Here is a 23,413-nt window from a genome sequence, read left to right on the forward strand (position 1 = left end):
CATGCAATTAGCAAATTCATTCACGTTTCAATTACTTTACATCTTAATTACTCCACCACTGTCTGTCTTGAGCCAATGAGTTTTCAGGGTCATCCAGTTTTACTAAGAATGCTGCTCCAAAGGCATTTTTAAATTGGTATTATTGTGAATATTTCACAGATGCATTTGCATTTGCCCCCTGAGGGTGAAGTCTCACGGATGCAATGGGCATTTCCCCTAGCACCTGACCTTGCCAAACGGGACAGTGCTCCCTGACCAGCCCCAGGCTCACCTCACCCTGCAGAGACCTGCTCGGCCTCGCCACATCAGTGGAAAGCTGCTGTGCTGGGTGAGTTTTTGTGCTGTTTTAGGAGGCTGAGTCCAGTCACTTCAGAGCTCTGGGCTCTGCCAGCAGCAGCCAGGCACTCCCTGTGACATGCCCTGTGCTAGGGCAGCTCCAGCTCCTGCCCTCACTCCCCACTGTTGCCAGTCACTGGTACCTGCTCCTCACAGGCCCTTGGTGGCACTTGTGCCGTGCTGTTCACTGTCCTTCTCAAAGGCAGCTGTTTCTTGATGTGTGCAACTGCTGAGACTGCCAGGTTAGGCTTTCCGCAGGGATTAACAAATCTCCTTACTTCTACAGGAAATTGTGGAGGCCGCACCAGCAAGTCTGGAAAGGTGACAGGGACACACGGCCAACAGGCCAGGAACAGGCACCACGAGGAAAAGGAACCCTGGGAACATCTAGGAAAACCTGCAGCTCCAGGAGGCCAAATGTGTGAGGTGCGGGCCGAGGGTGGCTGGGTTCCCCTGCTCGCCCAGGCAGCCGTGTGGAGACAGCCCCGGATCGCCCGAGCACCGGGATAACCCGCGGGTGCTGCTCATGGCTTTGGGCAGCGTTGTGACAGTGGTTAACGTTTATCCCCTTTGTGTTTGTACACCGAGCGCTACCTGGGTGCTTTGGTTTAAAACTACTAAATAAATACAAACATCACCGTGTTTTTAGCAAGAAATTGGAAATAAAACTGGTGCAATCCCCATCAGAAAAGCCTCCTGTGTGTTGCCGTGCGGCATCGGCGAGCGCTGCAACGCCGCGGGTATCCCCGGTACCAACCCGGTACATCACCGGCTTGGTGGCTGTGCCCAGCGGAGCCCGCGACTCGCTGCCGTGCCCGCGGCAGCCGTGCCCGGCCCCGGCCACTCCGCGCTCCCGGCGCCGCCGCCCCGCCCGTTCCGCGCCGTCACTTCCGCGGCCGCGGCGCTTCCGGGTCGCGCGCGGCCCCGCGCCCGCTCCGCCGGACCCGGACCCGGAAGCGGCTGCGCGGCCCCGGAGCGGCGGCGGCGGCGCCGGTAAGTGCAGGGCGGGGGGGGAGGTCGGGGCTGCGGCCGCGGCTCCCGGGGCTGCCCGCGCTGTCAGCCCCTCCCGGGGCCGCCGGGGACCCCCGCGGGATGCCGTGACCGGCGGCAGGGGCTGTCAGCCCGCCCGGGCCACGGCTCGGGGGGACCGAGGCTCCCCCGGTGCTCAGACGGGGCCACTCCCGCGGGGTCCGGGGCGCCTCTCCCGGCGGCGGGGCGAGAGCAGCCCATCGCGGGGCCAGCGGAGCGGGTCAGGCGAGCGTCGGCCGGCGATGGGTGCCGGGGAGCAGGTGAGTGCGGCTGGAGCGTCAGAGAGCGGCACGGGTCCGGCAGGAATCCCCGCGCTGCCCTGCGAATGTCCGCGCCCCGTGGCGAGCGGGAGGCCCACAGGTGCCCAGGCATCCCTGGTCAGGTGCCAGTCACTCCATCCAAAAGGCCCGTCACACGCTCCGTGTCCCTGTCACACGGCCCCGGTGCCCGTGTCCCGGCTGCTGCTGCCGGCCGCAGGCAGGCTGTGCCCGCCCGGCGGTGCCTTCAGCAGGGTCACACCCAAATGCCTTGCTGCATGGGGCTCTCGTTTCTGCACCTGCTTGCCGGTGCCACCGGAACTGTGAACGCCACAGGAGCAGTGGGGGAGCGGGAAAGGTGTCCAGGAGGCACAGCAGTGAGTTGATTTCCGTGGTGGTGGAAGTTTGGTGATTTACTAAACAGAGATGCCAGAGCCAAGCTTGGGTATCCTGAGTGTGTTCTACACGATTTTAGGTGTCGGGGGATTATCAGGTTGATGCAAGACTCGGAATTAGACTCTCTCCGTTACTTTTCCAAATTCAGAACAGCTCCATTCACTGACACTTTTTTGGGTTAGATTAAAAATAAATTGAGATCAGCAGGTACGTATAGACTTGTACAGAAATAACTGAAGCAGGGAGAACCAATTTAGTACATTTCTTTGTCAGTCGTGTTTCAGGTCTCTGTTGTAACACCCTTCTCTCATCTGTTGGTTAAATTTTCACCCAGTTGCAACAAGTAACAAATTAAAATAACAAATAACAAATGTTAAAATAACAAGTAACAGCTACATTCTTGTTGTGCATTTCCTTTGGATCAATGAAGGCCTCAGCAGGTGAAGCAGCCTGGCACGGCGGTCTGTGTTACGTGTTCTGTAGCACAAATTTTCCCAACCGTTCGAAGTTGTGAGCATGAAAAGCACACACCTGTATGGAAAGGTCAGTTATGGCACACATGGGACAGCAAATGAACAGTATACTGGTCACATCTCCATGTAGGAGCAGCCCATCTCCCATGTGGCTGCTCTTTTTGGAGATAACACAATCACTGAGGTTGGAAAAAACTTCTGAGACCATGAAGTCCAACCTCTGACCCACCACTACCTTGGCAACCAGACCAGAGCACTGAGTGCCACATCCAGGCATTCCTTGAACACCTCAGGGTTGGTTATTCCACCACCTCCCTGGGCAGCCCCTTCCAACGCCTGACAACCCTCTCTGTGAAGAAATACCTTTTGATATCCAAAATTCCTTCTGATGTCCAGGGGCAAATGACACTGGCTGAGAAACAGGGGTAGAGCTCAGGCTTCATTTCTTCCTGTTCAGGTGCTGGAAGGGGCAGGTTTGAGCTGTGGGGCGCAGGGGTGTGGGAGCAGAGCCCTGGTGGCACCCAGAGGGCCCTGGCGGGGGTGGCGGTGCTGCCGCGGTGTTGGTGACCGTGGTGCTGCCCCGTGCCTGGGACCTGCCGTGCCCCTGGGGCTGCCTCATGTGTTGTAGCAGCAGTTCTCGAGGGCTTTTCTGTTAGTGCCTCTGACACAGACCCCAAGCTGTGTTTTAGTATTAACTCTGTGTGTGTGTGTGTGTGTGAGCTGAGGAGCTCCATCAAACTGTGATGCCTTGTTGTTCGCTCTCTGTCAGCTCCGTTCGTATCCAAGACAGCACAAGGGCAATCCCTACTTTGTTTCCTTATTGCCTGAGAAGTGTTGTATCTAAATCCATTATTCTGAAAGCAAAACAAAGCTCCTTGAATATGTTTTGTGTGCTCTTGAAAGAGACAGACCCAAAATTAAAAGCCAGAGGAACAGGGGATTCATCTTTTGTTGAAGAAATGTGAATCTGTCCAGTTCCATTTGACATAAAGTCCCAAAGGGGCTGAAGGTCTCGGGCGTTTTTAAGTAGGTCTGATCTTCATGAGCGCTTCTTAAGTCAGAAGCAGCTTGCATGCTGCTGTATTATAAAAAATGAGATTATGATAATCTTTTTAATGCAATAAAAATATTTTCATGCACTCAAAAGTGGAATGGCAACAACTTAAAGAAACTGACAAAGACAAAAGTGTTTGTTTTGACAGATGCTGCTGTTTAAGGCACAAACCCCTGCCTGACACAGCACTGTCAGACCACCCTTTGTGGTGCTGGTGCAGAGCTGTGCAGTGGCTGTGCTGAGGGCCCTGGGCTGGCTGGACCTACAGCATGTCCCCAGGCTCTGTCCTGGGTCCAGGCAAGGCAGCTTGTGTGAGCCCGGAGACCTATGTGTATGTAAAACCCAAACAGAGTAGCATCTCTCTCAACAGCAAACAGGTAAAAAGGTAAAATGATGAAGCTTTCCGCTTTGTTCAGTTTTTTTAAGATTGAAACTTGTTTAGGTATTTATAAAATTTGCTAGGTTTTTTAGGCTCTTGAGTATCACACTGTTAATTGCAAAAATAGAAGTTCTAGTCTAATATTTGAGCAGTCCCAGCCTGTGCTTTCATTCTCCTGTCTACAACAAGATATTTTATTTATCACAGAATCCCAGAGTGGTTTGAGCTGGAAGGGAGCTCAAAGCCCATCTCATTCCACCTCCCTGCCATGGCAGGGACACCTCCCACTAGCCCAGGTTGCTCCAAGCCATGTCCAGCCTGGCCTTGGACACTTCCAGGGATCCAGGGGCAGCCACAGCTGCTCTGCGCACCCTGTGCCAGGGCCTGCCCACCCTCACAAGGAAGAATTTCTTCCCAATATCCCATCTATCCCTGCCCCCAGACCCTTGTATATAGTGTCTCTCCATCTTTTCTGTAGACTGCCTTCAGATGCTGGAAGGCTGCATTTAGGTCACTCCTGGGCCTTCTCTTCTCCAGGCTGAACAATCCCAATTCTCTCAGCCCTTCCTCATAGCAGAGGTGCTCCATCCCTCTAATCATCTTTGTGGCCTCTTCCGGACCTGCTCCAACAGGCTGATGTCCTTTAGGAATGTTCAAGCTCAGCAAATTGTCTGTAAAGCAATTTAGGCATATGAGTGACAAAAAATATTCCATTTAAAAGCACCTTTGTTGAAAGTGTTCCTTCCCAGCTTTCTGTGCAAAAGTCCCATCAGCTTCACCCTCTTCTGGACAGGGACTGCTGTTCCCCTGGAAAAGAGTGTTCAGCGGGAATAAAAGTAAAATGAATGTTATAATGTGTTATTTACAAGGCACTCTGGTTTTGTTTTGTTATTTTAAAGCCAATGGCAGCTAAGCCTCAAAAATAAACTCAAATACTCAGATATTTTTTCTGGATTGTAATTCTCCCGCACTCGTGCTGTGAAATTGGGTCATGGGGGTTCCGGGGTTGTGGGTCATCCCAGTGTGACACTACAGCTGTGGTGTGTGTCAGGGAATGCCTGCAGACAGCATGAAAAACCAAGCTTAATCAGAGACATTAAAAATTAAGCAAAGTGTTTGCACATATTTAGACGAGGCAAAGCCCAGGCAAGGCGCCGCGTCTCGGAGCGGCCTCGATCCCAGCATTCAGCACAATATCTGAATGAAAAATGACAACACTTTGTCATCTGTTCAAATTGATATTGCACTCTCGGCAGTGACAGCTGAAAAGGCCCACAGGTGCCATATAAAGAGGTGACCATGTTGTCATATTTCATTTAGGCATCCCTCTGCAAAGCCATAATTACCTAATTAGGTTGTTAATTAGGAGATTAGCATTTCACTATATTGATAGAATGCTCTTTGCAGGCACGAGTCTAGATACAGATTTGTCTGCCCTAATTTATAATCTCTACATTTTTTATACTTATTTATTTGCTTAAAATCTTGATGCAAAATTTCTCAGGTTAGCAGAGAACCAACTTGTCTGCAATTAAACAAAGGTTTGACAAGATCAGGAAAGAGAAGAGTGAATACTTCCCAAACATACCCCAATATTTTCACCCCCCTCTAAGCTCAGTAATTAAAATATCGGAATTGGTGTAATTTGCATCCTGATTAGTATGACAACAGAAGTATAGCCAAATTCCAAGGAATTCAGAAATACAGAGCTAATGCCAGATTGATTTACAGGTCTGGAAATGAACAAATAATTTGTTGGAAGTTGTGTGTAATGTAGTGTTTGCCCATCATAACTTCCCAATTCCAGTCTCTCTTGTGAGAGAGCCTCTTTATATGACTGTAAATGATTATTTCCTTTTTAATGATAGGACCAGAGTGTGAGTGACAGCTTCTGCAGATAAGTATTCACTCTTAAATGCACTTGAGCTTTTGCTGAAACATAAACTTGAATGTTCATATATTGCAGTTCACTTTCCTTTATCCTGCCTGCCCAGGACCTGTCTGTGTTTGAGGGGGTTGATTATTTGTGCTGCTGCAAATGCAGATAACCAGAACCATTTCTTGTGCAATTGCAGACAGAAGTTGACTGGGAAATTATTTCATATAACCTGAATCATAAATTTTGAAGTATGTTCGTGCCGTCCTGTTCCTGCTTATATGACGTTGGGGGAAAAAATCAATTTTTAATTCTAATCTGCCTATCTTTTTCATTAGTTTTTAAAGATCATTTTAAAGAGCTACAGTCAAGGAGGTGTTTGAGTACAGAGACTGTGGAAGCTCTTGAATGATAACATGACCTGCAATGGTATATAATTTTTTCCAGCTTGCTGTGTTTTGAGTTTGTTAGTAATTCTCTTGGATCCAAGTTGTACCTTCCATAAGTTGTGTCTTTGGAAAATTTTTGTTAACTTTGAATAGGGCTTTAATTGTTTATTACTTCCTTAAGGAGGATAATAACTTTAAGCATATTAAAAAAATAAAACCAACAAGCTACAGCTTTGCAGAACAGAAGGAAGGAAGAATTTTTTCTCCCTGCTTCTCACTTCTTACCTCTATAATTTAGAGAGGAAGATGCATTGCAGGAATTGGCTTGTGAGCTTTGTGAAGAATTTGGAACTGCTTTTAGCCCTTTGAACTGGAGGACTCTTCATTCCATTAAAATTGGTGGAACTTCAGAGTTGTTGCTCTTTCCTGCAGCAGAACATTTTTAGTTGCTGACAGCTTTCTCTGATTTTATTGTTTCTTGTAGCTTATTTAGAGGTCTGTGTATTTCAAAGCATGAAAGGCAAAAATACCAACCCTTCATGTGAGGAAAATATTTCCTGTAAGATACCATGGAAAGGTGGCACTGGCTTGCCAGTTTGGGGACAGTGCCCTTCAGTCACAGATGTGCTGGTGGCACCACAGGGCATTGGGTGGAGCTGGGAGGTTCTGACCTGGAGTCTGTGAACTTACAGGGACAAGTACAGGGTGTGAAGGTGCTTGTTGGCACTGGTGTCCCTTTGCCAAGCAAAATCCGTAGTTCTGCTGGAAAGCGTGCCAGGAGCCTGCAGGAGGGAGCAGGGCTGGGGGTGGTGGGGGCAGAGTGGGGCCCTGCCCTGCTGCTGGCAGGTGTGGAGGTGAGACACGGCTGCCCCAGCTCTCGTGCTGGCGTGGAGGTGTGACAGTGATGAGCCACCTTGTGCTGGGCAGTGAGAGCGAGGGATTTTGTCAAATTCAACTGCGTATATTAAAAAAAAAACCAGAAAATCCAATCCAAAATAACTGTGTTTTCCCCAAAGTAAGGAAAGCTGCGCTCGGCATTTTTCACGCTCAAGGTCAAACGTTTCCTCTGAAAACAGCAGTCAGCAGGGGCTGACACATGGTTGCAGTCCCACCAGTCAGTGGGTCCAGCACGGGAGCGTGGTTCCAGCTGAGCCTGCTGCCGTCTGCGCTGGCACGTGGTGGGCAATGGGATGGATGGGAGGGATGGCAGTCATGAGGTTTAGTTTGTCCTTTCCCCTAATCTCACAGTTGCTTTGATATCTCGTTGTCACCTCATGTAGGTTAACATGCAGATACCATACTCTGTGTGGGGTGTTTGGTGGGGAAAGAGGAAAGCGAGACAATCTTGATTTAAATAATTGCAGTACATCAAGCAAGCAGGAGGGTCACAAGAACAGTTAACATGTTGTGATGATGAAGATGCCTCCTGAAATTCAGCTGTGTTCAGCTGTGTGTTTAAGGTACAGCCTGTATAGCTGCAGATCCTTTTCCAAGACCTTTGTGTCACCTCCTGGGAGCGGAATCGTTTGTTAGCGCGCTCTGCATTCCTCATTGTGTGCCGGGTTATGAATGAGGCTGATCTGCATAAAGCCCTGCTTCCCTCGCTGGGAGAGTCTATCGATGCCATAAATATAGCCGTGGGGTACTGGAAGAGGAATACTGCTGATAAAAATAGTAGACTGAGATGCAGCTGTCTGATTCTGCCACAAAGTTCCTGTGAATCCTGGCGAGACGTTCAGCCTCTTGATGGTGCAATTTGACATCTTTGGGGATGTTCTGTAACTGCACAAGGCTAATGGGGGGCTGTGCTCTCCAGGGGCCTCAGGGCATGGCAGAATCACAGTGATGGGGCCAAGGAGAAGGGGAGAGGGAGCATTCATTCCCGGGGTGTTGATCAGACAATGTGCAGAAAGTTAGATAGGTGAATCATAAAGATCAGGAAGAAAGTGAAAGTCTCTCCACGTGTGTGATGAATCACAGGTGTTTGCCAATCAGTAATTGCTGGCCACCTGTGTGATGAATCGCAGGTGTTTGCCAATCAGTACAGCATTGAAACTCCAGCCTGTGTATCCCGTTGTACAGAAATACCAAACTCTAAAATTGTGGAGATTTTACATCGCTCTCTTTGGTTTTAGTGTTTGCACAGAGTATGTTTGACATAGCTGTCTGCTATTCAATAGTAGAATATTATTTGTATATGCAAGTATTAGAAGAACAGTTACTTTTTGTTTACGGTTAAAGAATGTATAAGAAGCCGATGCTCAGAAAGTCCCTGAATTCGTTAAATTCAGCTCCCCCATGAGGATGTGGTGATGCTGTGTGGGTGTAGGAGTGCAGAAGGGGTGTGCTGGCAGATCTCAGCAGATCTAGAAATTGATTTTGGATCTGTGATTTTGCTGGAACCTTCAAGGTGTTTGTGTAAAGGTTTGCAAAACTGAACTTCGTTTCTCTTGAGTTCTCTCTCACTGGAAGTCACTGTTCCTCAGAGCAGGTCTGTGCCCTGGTTTGCCTTTATCAAAGGGAGGAACTGGTTAGAATTCTGTAGGCTACAATTACTAAATATGGCATCAAAACCTGAATTTGGGGGTCTGAACTTTTTTTTTTTTAAGGATATTAATTGTTCAGAGAGTTTCCAGTTAGTATTAATGTATTGATAAATTAGTTTTAATGTATCTTTTTGAAAATTCTGAAGAAGAGGAAGTAAAAATATGTTTGTGTTAAACTTGTAGAATTTCCAGCGCTTTCTCACCGTTCAGGTTTATGGGAAAAGCAGTTGCACATGTACAGTTGGGAAGAAGCTTGGCTGATTTAGCACACGAATGTTAATGGCAGGAAGTCGGGGTGCAGAGTATAAAGGTAAAACTCTCGCATCTGCTGTTACATGTTGTTAACTCCCTCAGCAGACATTAAATCATTTCAAGTACAATAATAGTGTGGGAGGTAAATTAACTAACCATTAACAATCTTATAAATACACAATTAACATGCCAACATTTATATGACACATTGATGGGGCAGCAGTAATTTTTGATGGGGAGTTTGCAGACCTTTTCGACGCCCGAGGCTGTTGCTTATTGAAACAAGTTTGCAGGTAAAGGTGGCCTTTCCTAATCGGTGAGTAGAAATAATTCAATTTAAAGAACATTCTCAACACATGTTTTGCAATGTCCATAAACTGTACTTGGTTGTGTCAGTGTTATCCCAGCCACACGATGCTGGTCACACTGGTCAAAGCCCCAGACACACTGATGGCTGCCCTCGGGTGGGACATTGGCCTTGTGGCCTCTCCCTTGGAGGATGGCGAGAACCCCCTCAGGAGCAGCCCTACTTACTTTGATGGGAAGAGTGAGAAAATTAAACCAGAGTGTGGAGTTGCCGTGCTACCGAGGCTGGCAGGAGCCTCTGGAGATCCCGTCCAAACTCACACTCACACACGCAGCTCTGTAGCTGGGTTAAAGTGTTTTTCTCTGATTGAAAAGCAGTGAGGATTTCGAACTTCTGGAATTTACATCTAGTCTTGCCCTACGTGTGAGCTCAGTCTGAGCCCCCTCAGGTGGAGGTGTCCCCGTGGCTCCAGCCGCTGCTCACTGATGGACTCGCTGTGTCAACAGGAATTTTTTTTTTTCTTTTTAGGTTGTATCCAGCAGGTCATTTTTTGATCCAGCTCACCCCACAGCTCCACTGCCAGCTTTGGGAGGTGGTGGAATTCCTGGAGCAGGGCCAGGCAGGGCATGGAGTTGCCCCTTTCAGTGTCAGCCCAGGCTTGAATTAGATTGACATAACTACAAATCCACAGCTACAGAAAAATCAGATAACAACGTGACCGTGGTTTGGGTTTTGTGGTTTGGGGTTTTTTCCTTTTCCTTTTTGCCCTCTACTTTGTTTCAAAAGGCCACTTGAGTGCTCTGAATGAAATATCTTAGGTAAGTGGCAATTACTGTTCTTAAAGTGCTTTAGAGCTCAGGCATGTGGTATTTGGTCACAGAGCTTTCTGTGTTACAGCAGTTGCCCTGTGTGAAGCACCATGCAGCAGCAGATGTTCAATATTCTGCCCTGAGACACTAATCTCTTCATGTTTCAAGTTTTTCCTGGAAATACAAAACCTGAAGAGGGTCTGTAATAAGGTAGTCAAAGAGTTGGTGTGTAGGTGCAGAAGCAAAACAGTAACACAGTTATGATGGGTGAGAAGAAATCCAAAACCCTGTCAATTCTGTAAATGGGTTAGTTGGAATAGGCAGATGTTTCTGGTCTGTATTCTCTTGCCATCCTCCTATGTGCAGCACTGTGGAGTATTTTGCCTTCCAGCAACCATGTGTTGTAGAGTACTGGAACCTGTTTGTAGGTATCTGTTGTGTTCTGTTGTCGTGGGACTCAGGTTTCAAGCTGTCCTCCAAACCCACTGTTCCTTAAATGGACTCAGCAACCAGTGTAGCTTAAATAAACTGGAGCAGAGCTAAACAGTTTGCCCTAAGTCAGTCTGGGTTTGTGCATCCCAAATAGTAACCTTCTGGAATGGGGGGTTTGAAGGGTTTTTTTCCTAAAATGTGTACATTTTTTCTAGGTACGTGTGTCCATGAAACAAGATGGAGAGAAGATAGTACAGTGAAGTGGTGGACTTGTGGACAGAATGGCTTTCCTGGACAACCCAACCATTATCCTTGCTCACATTCGGCAGTCGCACGTGACCAGTGATGACACAGGGATGTGTGAAATGGTCCTGATCGATCACGATGTTGACCTGGAGAAGTTTAATCCCTCGTCAGCATTTGGGGATAATGGGTCAGAACCACAGGGAAGCAATGGGGAGACTCAGGGCTATGTATATTCCCAATCAGTCGATATTACCTCAAGCTGGGACTTTGGAATCAGAAGACGATCAAACACAGGTGCGTGGTGTTTGCAGCAGCTCTGGCCTTTTGTATTCCTCTTCCCTTAGTCTGGCTTGCATGGACAAACCAGAGCATGACTGGCTTGGTGTCTGTCAAACCTCTTTTGTAATGTTGAGGCCCTTTTATAGAAGGAGACGTAATGATTCAGTTACTTTAGTGTGCTGTCAACCGAGCTTTAATTGCTGTTTTACCTATTCCTGTACAGAGGAACATTGAGGTAGTCAGTTTTATATATATAAAAAAATTCAAATTGTGAAGACATCAAATCTAAATCCAAAGTACATGAACAGTCTTTGATATCTCTATTGTTACTGTCTGGAGGGGTGTTAACTTTTGAACAGGATAGTTATTTTCTGAGAAAAAATCTGCCTAGTGAGGCATCAAATGTATTTGTTATAAAAGAGTGGAATGAAGTTTGATGTGAGCCAGCAAAGGGAATGATTTGTCTGTATTTTGTCTCCTGAAGTTTTATTTCTGAGAAAAACCTTGAGCTGGGGTTTAAGCTACCAAATTAGAAAGTTTAAGGGTGAACACCTTTGCAAAATGCACTCATTTTGTCGTGACTGGCAGAAAGCTCTCCCACGTGGTGTTTCATACGAGGGATATCCAGACTTCTGCTTAGACCTGAGGAATATTAAGAACAGGAATTCTGTGAGCTGAAATATCGACGAGAGGGTTGGTGTGCGGTGGTCAGTTCTAACCTCTTTTTTCTGTTCCTGTATATATTTTTAAAATTATTTCTGCAGGTATTATAACACCACCTAGAGCCCAGAAAGCACCTCTGTGCTCTGCTTCACCAGGAAAACATGTGTGGTGTTGGAGATACTGAAATGCCTTTTACAAGTAGGAAGTTGTGAAAAGTTCCAGAAAAGGCAGGGTGCTGATCTCCTGTACTGGAGAGTGAGGTTTGGAAATCACAGATTATAGCCCAACCTGCCAGGAAGGCGTGGTGGGAATCCAGGGTGCCAGGCTGTCCTGGGGCTGGGTGAGTTCAGGGCATGGTGTAGCTCACGAGGAAGGAGAGGCAAAGTTTGAAGATTTATAGAATTGCTCCAGAAAATAATTCTGAAGGATCATTTCACCAAGGGAGCAGACTGATAGGAAAATCTCCATTTGAGTTATGGATTGAAGCCATTTCGGGTGCCAGCTGGGGGCATGTTCTAAAGTCAGGGTTGGGACCCCGAGGGAGCTGATTTTCTGCCTCAGCTCTGGCATGTCAGGTGGAGAGGTCAGTGCCAGGTGATAGGTGTGGGTGAGCAGCAAAGCCCCCAGGCCCAGGAACAAAGGCTCAGCTCGTTGCTGACAGTTCATGAAACCACAACTGCGTTTGGACAGTGACATTTTTCACACCGAGAGCTTTCACTGGCTGCATGTGAGAGTGAGCCTTGAATAATTCACATTTCTAATAGGTGCTGATCATTCCATCTGATTTGGCGCTGCTGTAGCACAGTCCCACAGTGAAATGGTCATTTGGGATCAGCTGTAGGTGGAAGAACAGGATGGAGTCAGTGGAGGTGGTGACTGTGCTCTCGTACTTTGTTTTGACAAGGGGTGGAAATATCAGACAGGATAAAAACATGCATTATTCTTGTTTCTAGTCTACGGTTTTTCCTTTATCCTTTGTTTACCTGTTAATCTAACAGATCTTTTATGATGGCTCTTTTGGGCAGAAAGGGTTTTGGAAGGTAATTTTGGGTTCAAGCATGGGCAGTAACTAGTAAAAATGTGGAGCTTTTCTTTCAGAATAAAATATCTATGCTACAACAGTGTTTTCCCAATATTTAAACTTATGAGGAGGGATACTTATTTCATTAAGAGGAAGCTACCTGGAGGTATTCAGGTTCTAACATCGTGTTGGCTTAAATGGGAGATACTTCTCAAAGTCCCAGTTTGTGCTTGTACCTTAAACTGTACCTTTAAGCTGCTTAAACTCAGAGGAGTATTTTTTTATCGGTTCCCTGGTTGACAGTTTTTATGGGGAAAAAAAAATTACTTCCTTGTCCACAATTCAGTTTGAAGACTTAAATGTAAAAGAGTAATAACATAAGGGATAGAAAGTATTTATTAACATTTTTTAATTGCTGAAAAGGCTCAGGGAAATTCAATTGTATCCAAAAATTGTCAGAGTAATTTAGCATTTTAGAATCTCTTCTACAAACCCATTTTAGTTAATGAATTATCTCAATACATCAAAATTGCTAATATATCCAGCAAATTGTTTCCTTCAGGGATCAGCACTGTTAGTTCTACTTCCCACTCTAATCTGCTTATTTTGAGTGGACACTTCATGACATCAGTGGTTTCTTGGGGTCATTGTCTTGGGTGGCTTCCATCAGGTATTTCCCCAAGGAAGCTCTTACTATTAACAAAAAAAGGCAATTTAAGTTGTTGTCTGGTACCCTGGGCTGCAAGTTCTTTGGTATAAGAACTATTTGGGGCTTTTTTTATCAACCATATTTTGAAGATGGAGTCAAAATATATGTAAAGAAATGTTATATTCATTTTAGGATTTGACTAATGTTGTGAAGATACAAATCATTTATTTTACTACCTATAAACTGTTTCAGCCTACTGAAGAAAAAGCTGTGCTAATTTATATCGCTTTGACATTTTATAATTTTCATGATTTTTAGATAAAGGATTTTATATTTAAAACTTTAATAGTCTAGTCTGAGTTCATTTATCTTTAATTTTTGAAACGGGTAGAGTAATTCATAACAGTAATTTTATTCCTGTAATGTAATATTCACTTCAGTTCATTTGTGCATTAAAATTCCTTTAAGACCGTTATTAATGATTTATATAATGAAATGTCATATTAATCACAGAAGTTTTCACATTTTATTATTCTCTTCCATGTTAATACTATCTTTATGATCTCTATTAATGTTTTATATCCTCTAATTTCAATTATAAATCAAGAACATTTTCATGTTTTTGTTGGTATTTGCTTTTCAGGGGTGCCACCTTTAAAATTTTATGACTTTTTCCCCTACATATGCAGTATAAAACATCTTTATTCATATAAAGGTAGTTAATTATGTCTTTGTTTGTAGTAAACTTTCATTGACAAACTTATAGTTGTAATATTTCTTTTCAAGCTCAGAGACTAGAACGTCTGCGGAAAGAGAGACAAAATCAAATAAAATGCAAAAACGTTCAGTGGAAAGACAGAAATACTTCTTGCTCAGGTAAAAGAAAAGATCTTCTATTTTCCTACTGGCTTTATTCCTGCCTTTGATGGTTGCAGCATTTGCAGTTTGTCCTTTTCCCCTGAGCTTTCAAAGCGTAGAGGAAATGCCAGTTCTTTGTGCTGTCCCGGGGGGTGCCAGCCGTGGCCACGGTGTTAATAAAGGCAGAGGAGAGGGAAAAGCATTGAGCACCCGGTTTGGCTCGCTGTGGTAGCCACAGTGGCTGCTGTGGGCTCTGCACTCTGCGGCACCGCCGAGCTGTTGGTGTGTTCGTGGCCTCTGCTGGCCCGGCGAGGGCACCTGGGGAGGGCAAAGCTCTCGTGCCATCGTGGGAGCGTGGGGACGGGAGGTGGCTCTGCTCCAGGGCAGGGAACTGGCAGGTGTCTGCATTCAAAATGCGAGATCAGTGTCTCCATGGGACTTTCCAGCCATTTCCAGCAGCATTTGGCACGCTGGGTGCGATGGAGGATTTTGTGGAGTTTACTTGTGTAGACTGTTTTTGTAGCTACTTTTTTAGATAAGGTGCAAATCTTAAGAAATAAAGAGTACATATGATCTACTTAAATGCGAGCAGAATAAATGCTGGCTTAGCTTATCTGGCCTTTCCTTGGAAAAACTATTATCACCGATTTATCAAAAAAATATTCAATTCTGGTTTTTTTAGATTATATAATTAAGTATTTGTGACTGGATGTTCTCCATAGTTTAAATTGTAATATATGAAATTACAAATCTGTCTCAATTTTCCTATTTTTGGGCTCAAGCTAGTTTCTATTTCTGTTGTATTTGACACACATTCAAACCTTTGTATGGTCTGTCATGCCTACTTCTTTCAAAATTTGTTTATATCTTAATGAGGTCCCTCTGTAATCTCCCTTTTTTTGCCTAATTCCTCCTATCTCCGTGGCTGTCATTTGCACACATTTGCAGACTCCAGCACTCTAATATCTTTTTCAGAGGAGTGAACAAAGCTGCTCACAGGAGCGGCGCAGTCGCACTAATCCTTAATTCGGTGTTCAGCTGTGTTGGATACCCCTCTTAATGCATTCTGAAATGTTTTTGCCTTTCTCCTTCTGTAAGCGGTGTTGTAGCTTTTAAAGGTTAATCTACCATAACCTCCAACTCTTTGCTCAATATTTTATAGCATCTGGCCAGTGATGATGCAAGTCTCTCTGCTGTCTCTCCTGCACACTGAACTGGCTCAGGCTCCGGGTTCCTGCACAGCCTCTGCCGCTCCCGGGGCTCCACCACCACCTCTCCTTCCCTCACGTGCTGCTCTGCAGACAGACACCCAGCAGTCAGAGTTGTCCCCTCTGAGGAGTGTGCTGGGCTTGCAGGCAAATAGATCAATCCCTGCCTGCTGCAGAATAGATTTAAATAAAAAAATGAGTAAGTTACATGAAAACTCCAGGCACTCGGGGTCTGTTGGCAGAGCTGATTTTCCTTCTGTGCTTAGCCACTGAGTTCTGCAGGTTTCTCCCTTTCTTGCACGAGTGACAACACTGCAGCAAGGAGAAAGAGGAGCCCTTAAGGATATCCACTGTACCTTCCTCTTCATCACATGGCTGTATGAGGCTTTGTGTGTTTGGCTCCTTGAATTTGGGATTAGGGAGAAGTGTCTGTGAAAACAGCAACAAGTGGATTCCGAGGTCCTTTCCAAATGCCCAAGAATTATCAGTTAAAGGTAATACTCCAGCATAATGGTAGAGATTTTTTTAAAAACTAACAAACAGGTATAAGAGCTTGTTGAAAAATCAAAACAACATAATGGAGTTAAAGTGGCCATGTTAAAAGAGCTTAAATGAAGTTTTTTTGGTTAATTGCCGCCTCTCACAAGCCCGTTGGGGATCTCTCAGTGCCAGTATTTAGCACCTTTGCCAACTGCCTGAATTTTAAGGCAATCTGCCGATAAAAATAAATGGAGCTTTTGACCAGTTATCATTTGACAAGTTTTAATTTTACACTCTAAGCAATGAACCAACTCCCTGCAGATCAAGTGCCGGGTCATTCTGCCTTGGGAACAGTTCCATTTCCCTGGAGAAGCAAGATGGAAATCTGTGAGCTGTGAGGGAAATCCAAGTGCAGGAGTGCCAGGATGGGCGAGCTGGGGTTGGTTCTCGGGCAGTGATTGATGGAGGTTGGGGGCTGTTGGTTCCTGGAGCAGATGTGGGAAACCTTGTCCAGATTCAGTCACAGTTCCCTGCAGATGAGACCCGTTGGTACTGATGTGCTGAAACACCCCGGGCTCTGTCCTGATTTCATTGTGGCCTTGTAACATAAGAAGTCCTATTTTTTTAGGGTTTTTTTAAAGTATGGCTGTAAATTTGAAGTTGAATTGTTGTTGGAAATTCAGCTGTGCACTTTCTTCACATAAAAAGGCTTTTATGAGCCTTCACAGACCACACAAAGAACTCCTGAACTTGGATCCCTTTTGTTTTTAGAAAGCTTTTTTTGTTTTTATTGTTCAGACTGTTGATCTGGAGTGGTGGTTTCAGGTTTGACATTTTTATGGGGGGAGGCCATTATCCGACCTACCATGAGTGAAATCTGCAGAAATGGTTCTTTTGGCTGAGGTGTGGTGCCAGGCTGGCTGCTGGCAGCAGGGTGTCCTTGCAGTGCAGTGCTGGGCAGCATGGTGCTGTCCTGAGATGTGGCACTGTATCACGTGCTGCAGGCTGGGGGTGAAGTGTGCTGTTCATGTGTTAGCAGCTCTTTTCCTTACTGTCCCTGTTCATTTAGGAGAAGGTAGGCAAGCAGTAAGACCAGGAATGTGTCATTCTCTTGATTTTTATCTTGACCCGAGTGGATCTTATACTGATCAGTTCTGTTCTCTGTGTGGGAAAAATTCACCTTTTCCTCAGCTTAAGCAGGAGCAGCATTCAAACTTCTTAAGGCTTTCATATCTTTGGGCTATGAAAGAGTGGTGGGAGATCCTGCCCAGCTGAAGCATTTGTTGGTTTATTTGATTCTGTGCTCCCTCCATGATGTTATCTCTCAGTGGTAAGCAGCAGCCTCTGTACATCTCCTCCTACTATGCCTCTAATCTCTCTTCTGATCTGCAGCAGAGGAGCTGAGCTCACTGTTTGAAAAGAAGAATTTCAGAGTGAAATCCCCATGTTCTGGGAAGCAGTCCATCCTCTCTGTGCGACTGGAACAGTGTCCACTGCAGCTCAACAACCCCTTCAATGAGTACTCAAAATTCGACGGCAAGGTGAGTGACCAGGTGGTTTTGTCTCGTACCAGGGGTCCCCTGGCAGGGACAGGCCTGAGGCACTGCTCCTGTGCACTGACTTGTGCAAGCTCCAGTTAGACTTTATAGTGGCCATCAGGTGTTGGCAGTGGTTATCTAGAAACAAGCAAATGTGATGGTTCCAGGTTCAGTAGAACCATTTCTCCTGTTTCCATTACAAAATTCTGGACTGAGAATTAGGCTTCTCTACCTTGCTGTTTCCTTCTCCAGCAGTTAGCGAGGTGCACCTGTATTGTGACAGAGTCCTGGGACGTCTCTCTAGAGTTGATGATGAGACCCTTTGTATAAATGATGCATTATTTGGCATTTTAAAAAAACCAAGCTTGTTCTGTCTATCCACATCACAGCACTTGCTGAATATTCCATGATTCATGTCTTTATCCTCAGTGTTCTAGTGAGAGTGGGAGAAGTCGTGGTCTGTTCTGAGGGTGGAAAACTGAAGTATCAGTAGGTCAGTATCCGAGGCAAAAAGAAGCACTAATCAATGTATTTCTGCACAAGTGCTCATTTGTGTAACACAGGGAGGAGATTGGCTGCAAACCTGGCAGGTCATGGAGGTCAGGAGATGGATCTGATACTGCTCAGACTGGGGGATAAATATCTTCCCTGTACTCCATATTGTCAAATATTTTTCTCTGTCATCAACTCTAGAAACTGAAAAATAAACATTGGTGTGATGGATCGTTGTCATATTGTTCCAAAACAAGTATAAATACTCCACAGATCTGTTTTCTACTGGATTTGTTTGTGGAATCTCCTGTGGGAGGATAGAGTTTGAGCTTCATTACCATTGTGATGGAAGAATTTAATATTCAGTTAGGTGTTCTTGAAGTGGAAAGTCAGATCTGTAATTCCACTGACATTTCTAGGAGTATTTGGAATAGCTGTGAAATGGTAACCTTCAGACTTTGAAGTTCACGTGCAAAAGCTCCTCTATTGTGATGTTATATGTATTAGCATGTGGCAATTAATGCTAACTCAGGTTTTCAAAACTCCTGGCCTCATTAATGAGCGACAGCAGCACTTTGATGCTGACAGCACCAAGAGGCCTTTTTTCCAAACTCCAGGTTTGCTGTGCTTGTGCCACGAAATTTCAGTTGGGCAAACATTTAAATGAACTCTCACGTCATGTATAGGAGAAGTAAAAACTAAATACTTCTTTATTAAGAGAATTCTGTTGTAATTCATTCATGTTCAAGTCTTGTTTCTCAGACACTTGAGGAACTTCAGCATTTTTCCTTCCCTCTTTGACAATCCAAGCTAATCTTTACTATATTAATAGAAATTGTAGTTGTCTGTAATGTGCATCTTAATTTTCACATATTGAAGTCAGACACATTTAGCAGGTGTTTGGTCCACTGGAAAGAAGCTGCACTCTACATGTCAGTTTGAGAGGTTAAGGAAATACCTCAGTGTCACCCAGCTGGGGTTTGCAGGGTCTGGCACGAATTATCTCAGTTGTGATCTGCAAATCAAAATACCTTCTTTACAATCCAAAACAATTGAATGGGCATTTTGTTAGAGTATAATCTCACTGTATTAATTTTAACACCATTGTTTCTGTTACTCAGGTAAGTGTATCAATAGTTTGCATATAAAGTTTATTCTCTATAGTTCTGTATGTATTATGTAGTTTAAATTCTTGGCTGACCATCTGAGATATAGAAGAAACATAGTCCAGTTGTGAGTTATTTTACTTCAGTTCTCATGTATTTTCAGTCAGTAACAAAACACCAAAACCACTGAGCTTTTAAAAATTATTTTTAATGAAATATCATATGTCTTGTATTTGTTTTTATTGATAATAGATGAGCAGTATTTCACAGAAATATAATTCTTTCAGGGAATAGTGCATGACTTATTTACATAATTAACAGAGCCATGTATCTCTGGGGGAAATGGTACATAATTGGGGAGAGGCGGGGGGTGAGGAGGGGCTGGGGGCCTAATTAAACATGTCTTAAAAACACCCTACTTAATTATGTATTTACTCAGGGGGTCACAGTGGCTCTGAAATCTTTAAGACGATAACCAGGCCTTTATTTTATACATATTTGAGTTTGGTAATGCAGATTTTAGGTTGTTCAGTAACACTCATTTTTTGGTGCATGGGCAAGGCAGGAGAGCTCAGTGTTCTCCATGTTGAGCTCTGTGCCCGTGTCTGTGCTGCTCATCCTGACTGGTTTCACCACTGACTTGGGTCCCTAACTGACCTGAAATCGAATAAATCCTCCTCAGGGTCCTCCTTCCCCAATAATCCCCCTTGGATGCATTGTTTTCAGCTTACCAGTTCAAATCAGAACAAGTCATGTGCTGTAGTACCAGCCCGGCCAATGTGGGCGATGCTTACGTCTTGCAGGTGTTTCCTGCCAGATTTAGTGTCTTTTTCATAACCACTTCTGTGATTTTATGAAATAGTAAAATTTTAAAGCACTCTAATTTCTTCCTGTCCTGATCACTGCATTAATTATCAAAACAGTAGAGAATATGGCTTGTGAGATACAACTACAATGGAGGCATTCTAAGCAGCTCAGGAATCCACACAACTTGCCCCGCCACTCCCCAGGACAGATTCGTGGTTTTCTGTACATTGTACAACTTCAGCTCTTAACAAAAGCCACACATACAGTAACTACTTTCAACTCTTTCTTCAAGTTTTTCCTTAAAATAGTTAAAGTAAACCTCAGCTCTGGAACTGTGTTCATGTTTTGTAAAGCACATGGGTTGTGTGTCTTCATTAATAAATCTTGTATACTCTTTTTAAGAATTTTGTATTGAAAGAACATTTAGTTTTTTATAATTCCTTCAGGTGTCATTGGAATAGAAAGTTACTTGAAGGCTTAAGAAATCACTGGCCAAAATGATTTCTTTTGTCTGCATGCAAATTAAATTATCACCCATTTGATAAATAAATTCATATGTATTTCTGTTTACAGGACTTGGAAAATCAAATTTTGACGGTTTATTGTTCCAGCTTGCTGAGTTTTAATAATGTTGGGAAAAAAAGCCTCAATGTAAGACAGAGCTGAAAGTCCTATCCAGGTACCACAGGTGGCACACAGGAGTGTGTGGTGATGGCTCATTTCAGTGACTCAGCTGAGCTTCACAATGTTCAGGCAGGAAAGAGAGAGATCAAAAGGGATCTGCAGAAGAGATCAAAAATGTAAGGAAGGAATTGCTTGGCTCTGGAGTAAACTGGAGCTGTGAGGCCAAAAACCTTTCCCACAGGCAAACTAGATTTTCTCAAGATATTTTTATTTCTGGTGTCATGACTAGCTGCAAATGGAGTTAGAAGGAAGTTTAGCTTTTCTCATTTTACAGAGTTCTCTGGTGTTTGTTTGACTACTGGAGATAATTTAACTGAAAATTGGTCAGTGTAATTTTTGGCTGGACAAATGCTAAAAATCCTTTGGTGGGGAATGGTGCTTCTTTGTAGTGCCACAAGGTTTCTGTGGCTTAATTTTGGTAATGGGTTAAAAAGCAACAATTTCTCATGTAGCAACTGTTTTAAAAATGATGCTGTAGCAAGCATGGGGGAAGGGATAATTCATGAGTGCTAATTGCTTGGCTGTTAATTTTCATAAGTGTTGATAGAAGCAGTTCCTTAAATTAAACTTTGTTTAAAATGTATCAGGGGAAATATTCCACAATGTCAGGCCCGAAGTGAAAATTAATATGAATGCTGTGGCAATTAACACGTACTGGTTAATAGCTTTTAGCAGCATTTTGGGATGATAGTCCTTAAATACATTTTTGCATGCTGCTCTTGTTTCAGTCTTGTTTGACTGTATGTCTGCATAATCACGAACAAATGTTTTCCACAATCCCCAGTATTAAATAGCTTTACTTAAAGAAAGTAGATAAAGAACTTAAGAAAGAAGCAATACTGCTTTAATTAAAATGGAAAATGTGTAAAATAATTAATCCAGGATTAAGATCTCTGTGTGGATAAGATGCATTTTTTTATTTCAGTGTTTTGCCCCTAAGCTGAGTGAAATGATCCTCATTTGAATCCAAAATAAGTTTGCATAGGGGTTGTTTTTAAAGCATTTGCTTATTCTGCCAGTTGTAGTGGTTTACTTGCCACCTGCACTCTGCTACCTGAACCTGGGGAACTTGTGCTGGGACACCTCCTGCTGTGGTTGTGCTGGCTTTCACTGGTGCCTGCCCCTCCACCATGCCAGTGAGTGACCAGCACTGCCCTCACTGGCACTGGCCGGCCTGGCACCAGGGGGAAGAGATTAACATTCCTCTGAAATCACAACAGTGCTTCCCCTTGGTTTTTGGTGGCATTTTATTTGGATTTCACTTTGCTGGAGAGCCAGGTCCATTGGGGCTCACACAGGGAAGGAGGAGCAGCTCTGCCCAGCGGCCTGAGCCCGGCCGGACAGCTCTGCTTTGGCCAGCAGGGCTGGACCTGTCCCTGCCCTCATGGCCCGTGTTTTGGCAGGGTCAGCGTGCTGGTCCCCGTGGTCAGCGTGCTGGTCCATGTGGTCAGTGTGCTGGTCCATGTGGTCAGTGTGCTGTTCTCTGTGGTCAGCGTGCTGTTCTCTGTGGTCAGTGTGCTGGTCCATGTGGTCAGCGTGCTGGTCCCTGTGGTCAGCGTGCTGTTCTCTGTGGTCACTGTGCTGTTCCCTGTGGTCAGCGTGCTGGTCCATGTGGTCAGTGTGCTGGTCCATGTGGTCAGCGTGCTGGTCCCTGTGGTCAGCGTGCTGGTCCATGTGGTCAGTGTGCTGGTCCATGTGGTCAGCGTGCTGGTCCATGTGGTCAGCGTGCTGGTCCATGTGGTCAGTGTGCTGGTCCATGTGGTCAGTGTGCTGGTCCATGTGGTCAGCGTGCTGGTCCATGTGGTCAGCGTGCTGTTCTCTGTGGTCAGCGTGCTGTTCTCTGTGGTCAGCGTGCTGTTCCCTGTGGTCAGTGTGCTGGTCCATGTGGTCAGCGTGCTGGTCCATGTGGTCAGTGTGCTGGTCCCTGTGGTCAGTGTGCTGGTCCCTGTGGTCAGTGTGCTGTTCTCTGTGGTCAGTGTGCTGTTCTCTGTGGTCAGCGTGCTGGTCCCTGTGGTCACTGTGCTGTTCCCTGTGGTCAGTGTGCTGTTCCATGTGGTCAGCGTGCTGGTCCCTGTGGTCACTGTGCTGTTCTCTGTGGTCAGCGTGCTGGTCCATGTGGTCAGCGTGCTGGTCCCTGTGGTCAGCGTGCTGGTCCCTGTGGTCAGTGTGCTGGTCCCTGTGGTCACTGTGCTTCCATGCAGCTGCTGGCAGCAGAGGACAATGGACAGACCCAGGGATGCCACAGGGAGAGCTGCCTCAGGTTCCTGTCAACACAGGCTGCTCTTGTTGCTGAGCCTGGTTCAAGATCTGCACTGCCGGTCTTCAGACACCTAAAATAAGTCCAGGCACATCTCAGTTGCATTAAAAAATGTTCTTCTGGCCTTATGCAGATTAAATTACTGTGGGTCTGGTTTGATTAACTTTGGCCTGGGGACAAGGGTGAGTCACTTTTGCCTCTCTGGCCTCCGTTGGGGCTCTGCTGTTGGGGTTGCCCTCCTGGGAAGGTGTGTACTGAAAGGGGACCTGGGTCTGGTCATGGCTCGTTGAGGTCTGTGCACTCACTGACCCTGAGGCAGAATTCCTGGTTGGATTGTGCTTTCCAAGGAGTTCACTGTCCCCCGAGACCTGTCGGGATGTGGGATCAGTGCTGCTACACCTCTGCTCACTTAAGCTCTGGCTAAGATCAGACTTGAAAGCAAATTTTGAAGATGTGCAAATTATGCTGGTATGGAGCAAAGGATAAGTGGGTTTGTTATGTGTGCATTTAGCTGCAGTTCATGTTAATTGTCCTTAGGAAGTTAAAAAGTACCAGCACCAGGTCCAGGTCCACCCCAGTGCCTGATTTAG

At 45.2% G+C, this 23,413-nt stretch overlaps 1 protein-coding gene across 6 annotated transcripts in view; it reads left to right on the plus strand.

Moving 5' to 3' along the window:
- The first annotated feature begins 1,235 nt into the window (after nt 1-1,235).
- Nucleotides 1,236-23,413, plus strand: part of MAPKAP1 (MAPK associated protein 1) — an 83,270-nt gene continuing 61,092 nt past the window's right edge. For 4 of the 6 annotated variants that reach the window (XM_082294960.1, XM_082294962.1, XM_082294958.1 and 1 more), the window contains exons 1-4: nt 1,236-1,329; nt 10,751-11,075; nt 14,180-14,269; nt 17,332-17,480. In XM_082294960.1, coding sequence (XP_082151086.1) covers nt 10,817-11,075; nt 14,180-14,269; nt 17,332-17,480 — 498 coding nt within the window. In that variant the 5' untranslated portion in view covers nt 1,236-1,329; nt 10,751-10,816. Of the gene's footprint in view, nt 1,330-10,750; nt 11,076-14,159; nt 14,270-17,331; nt 17,481-23,413 lie in introns of those variants that run through there. The other 2 variants (XM_082294959.1, XM_082294963.1) reach the window with 2 other exon arrangements.

Source organism: Coloeus monedula (assembly GCF_965178545.1).
Source record: "Coloeus monedula genome assembly, chromosome: 21".
Taxonomy (NCBI): domain Eukaryota; kingdom Metazoa; phylum Chordata; class Aves; order Passeriformes; family Corvidae; genus Coloeus; species Coloeus monedula.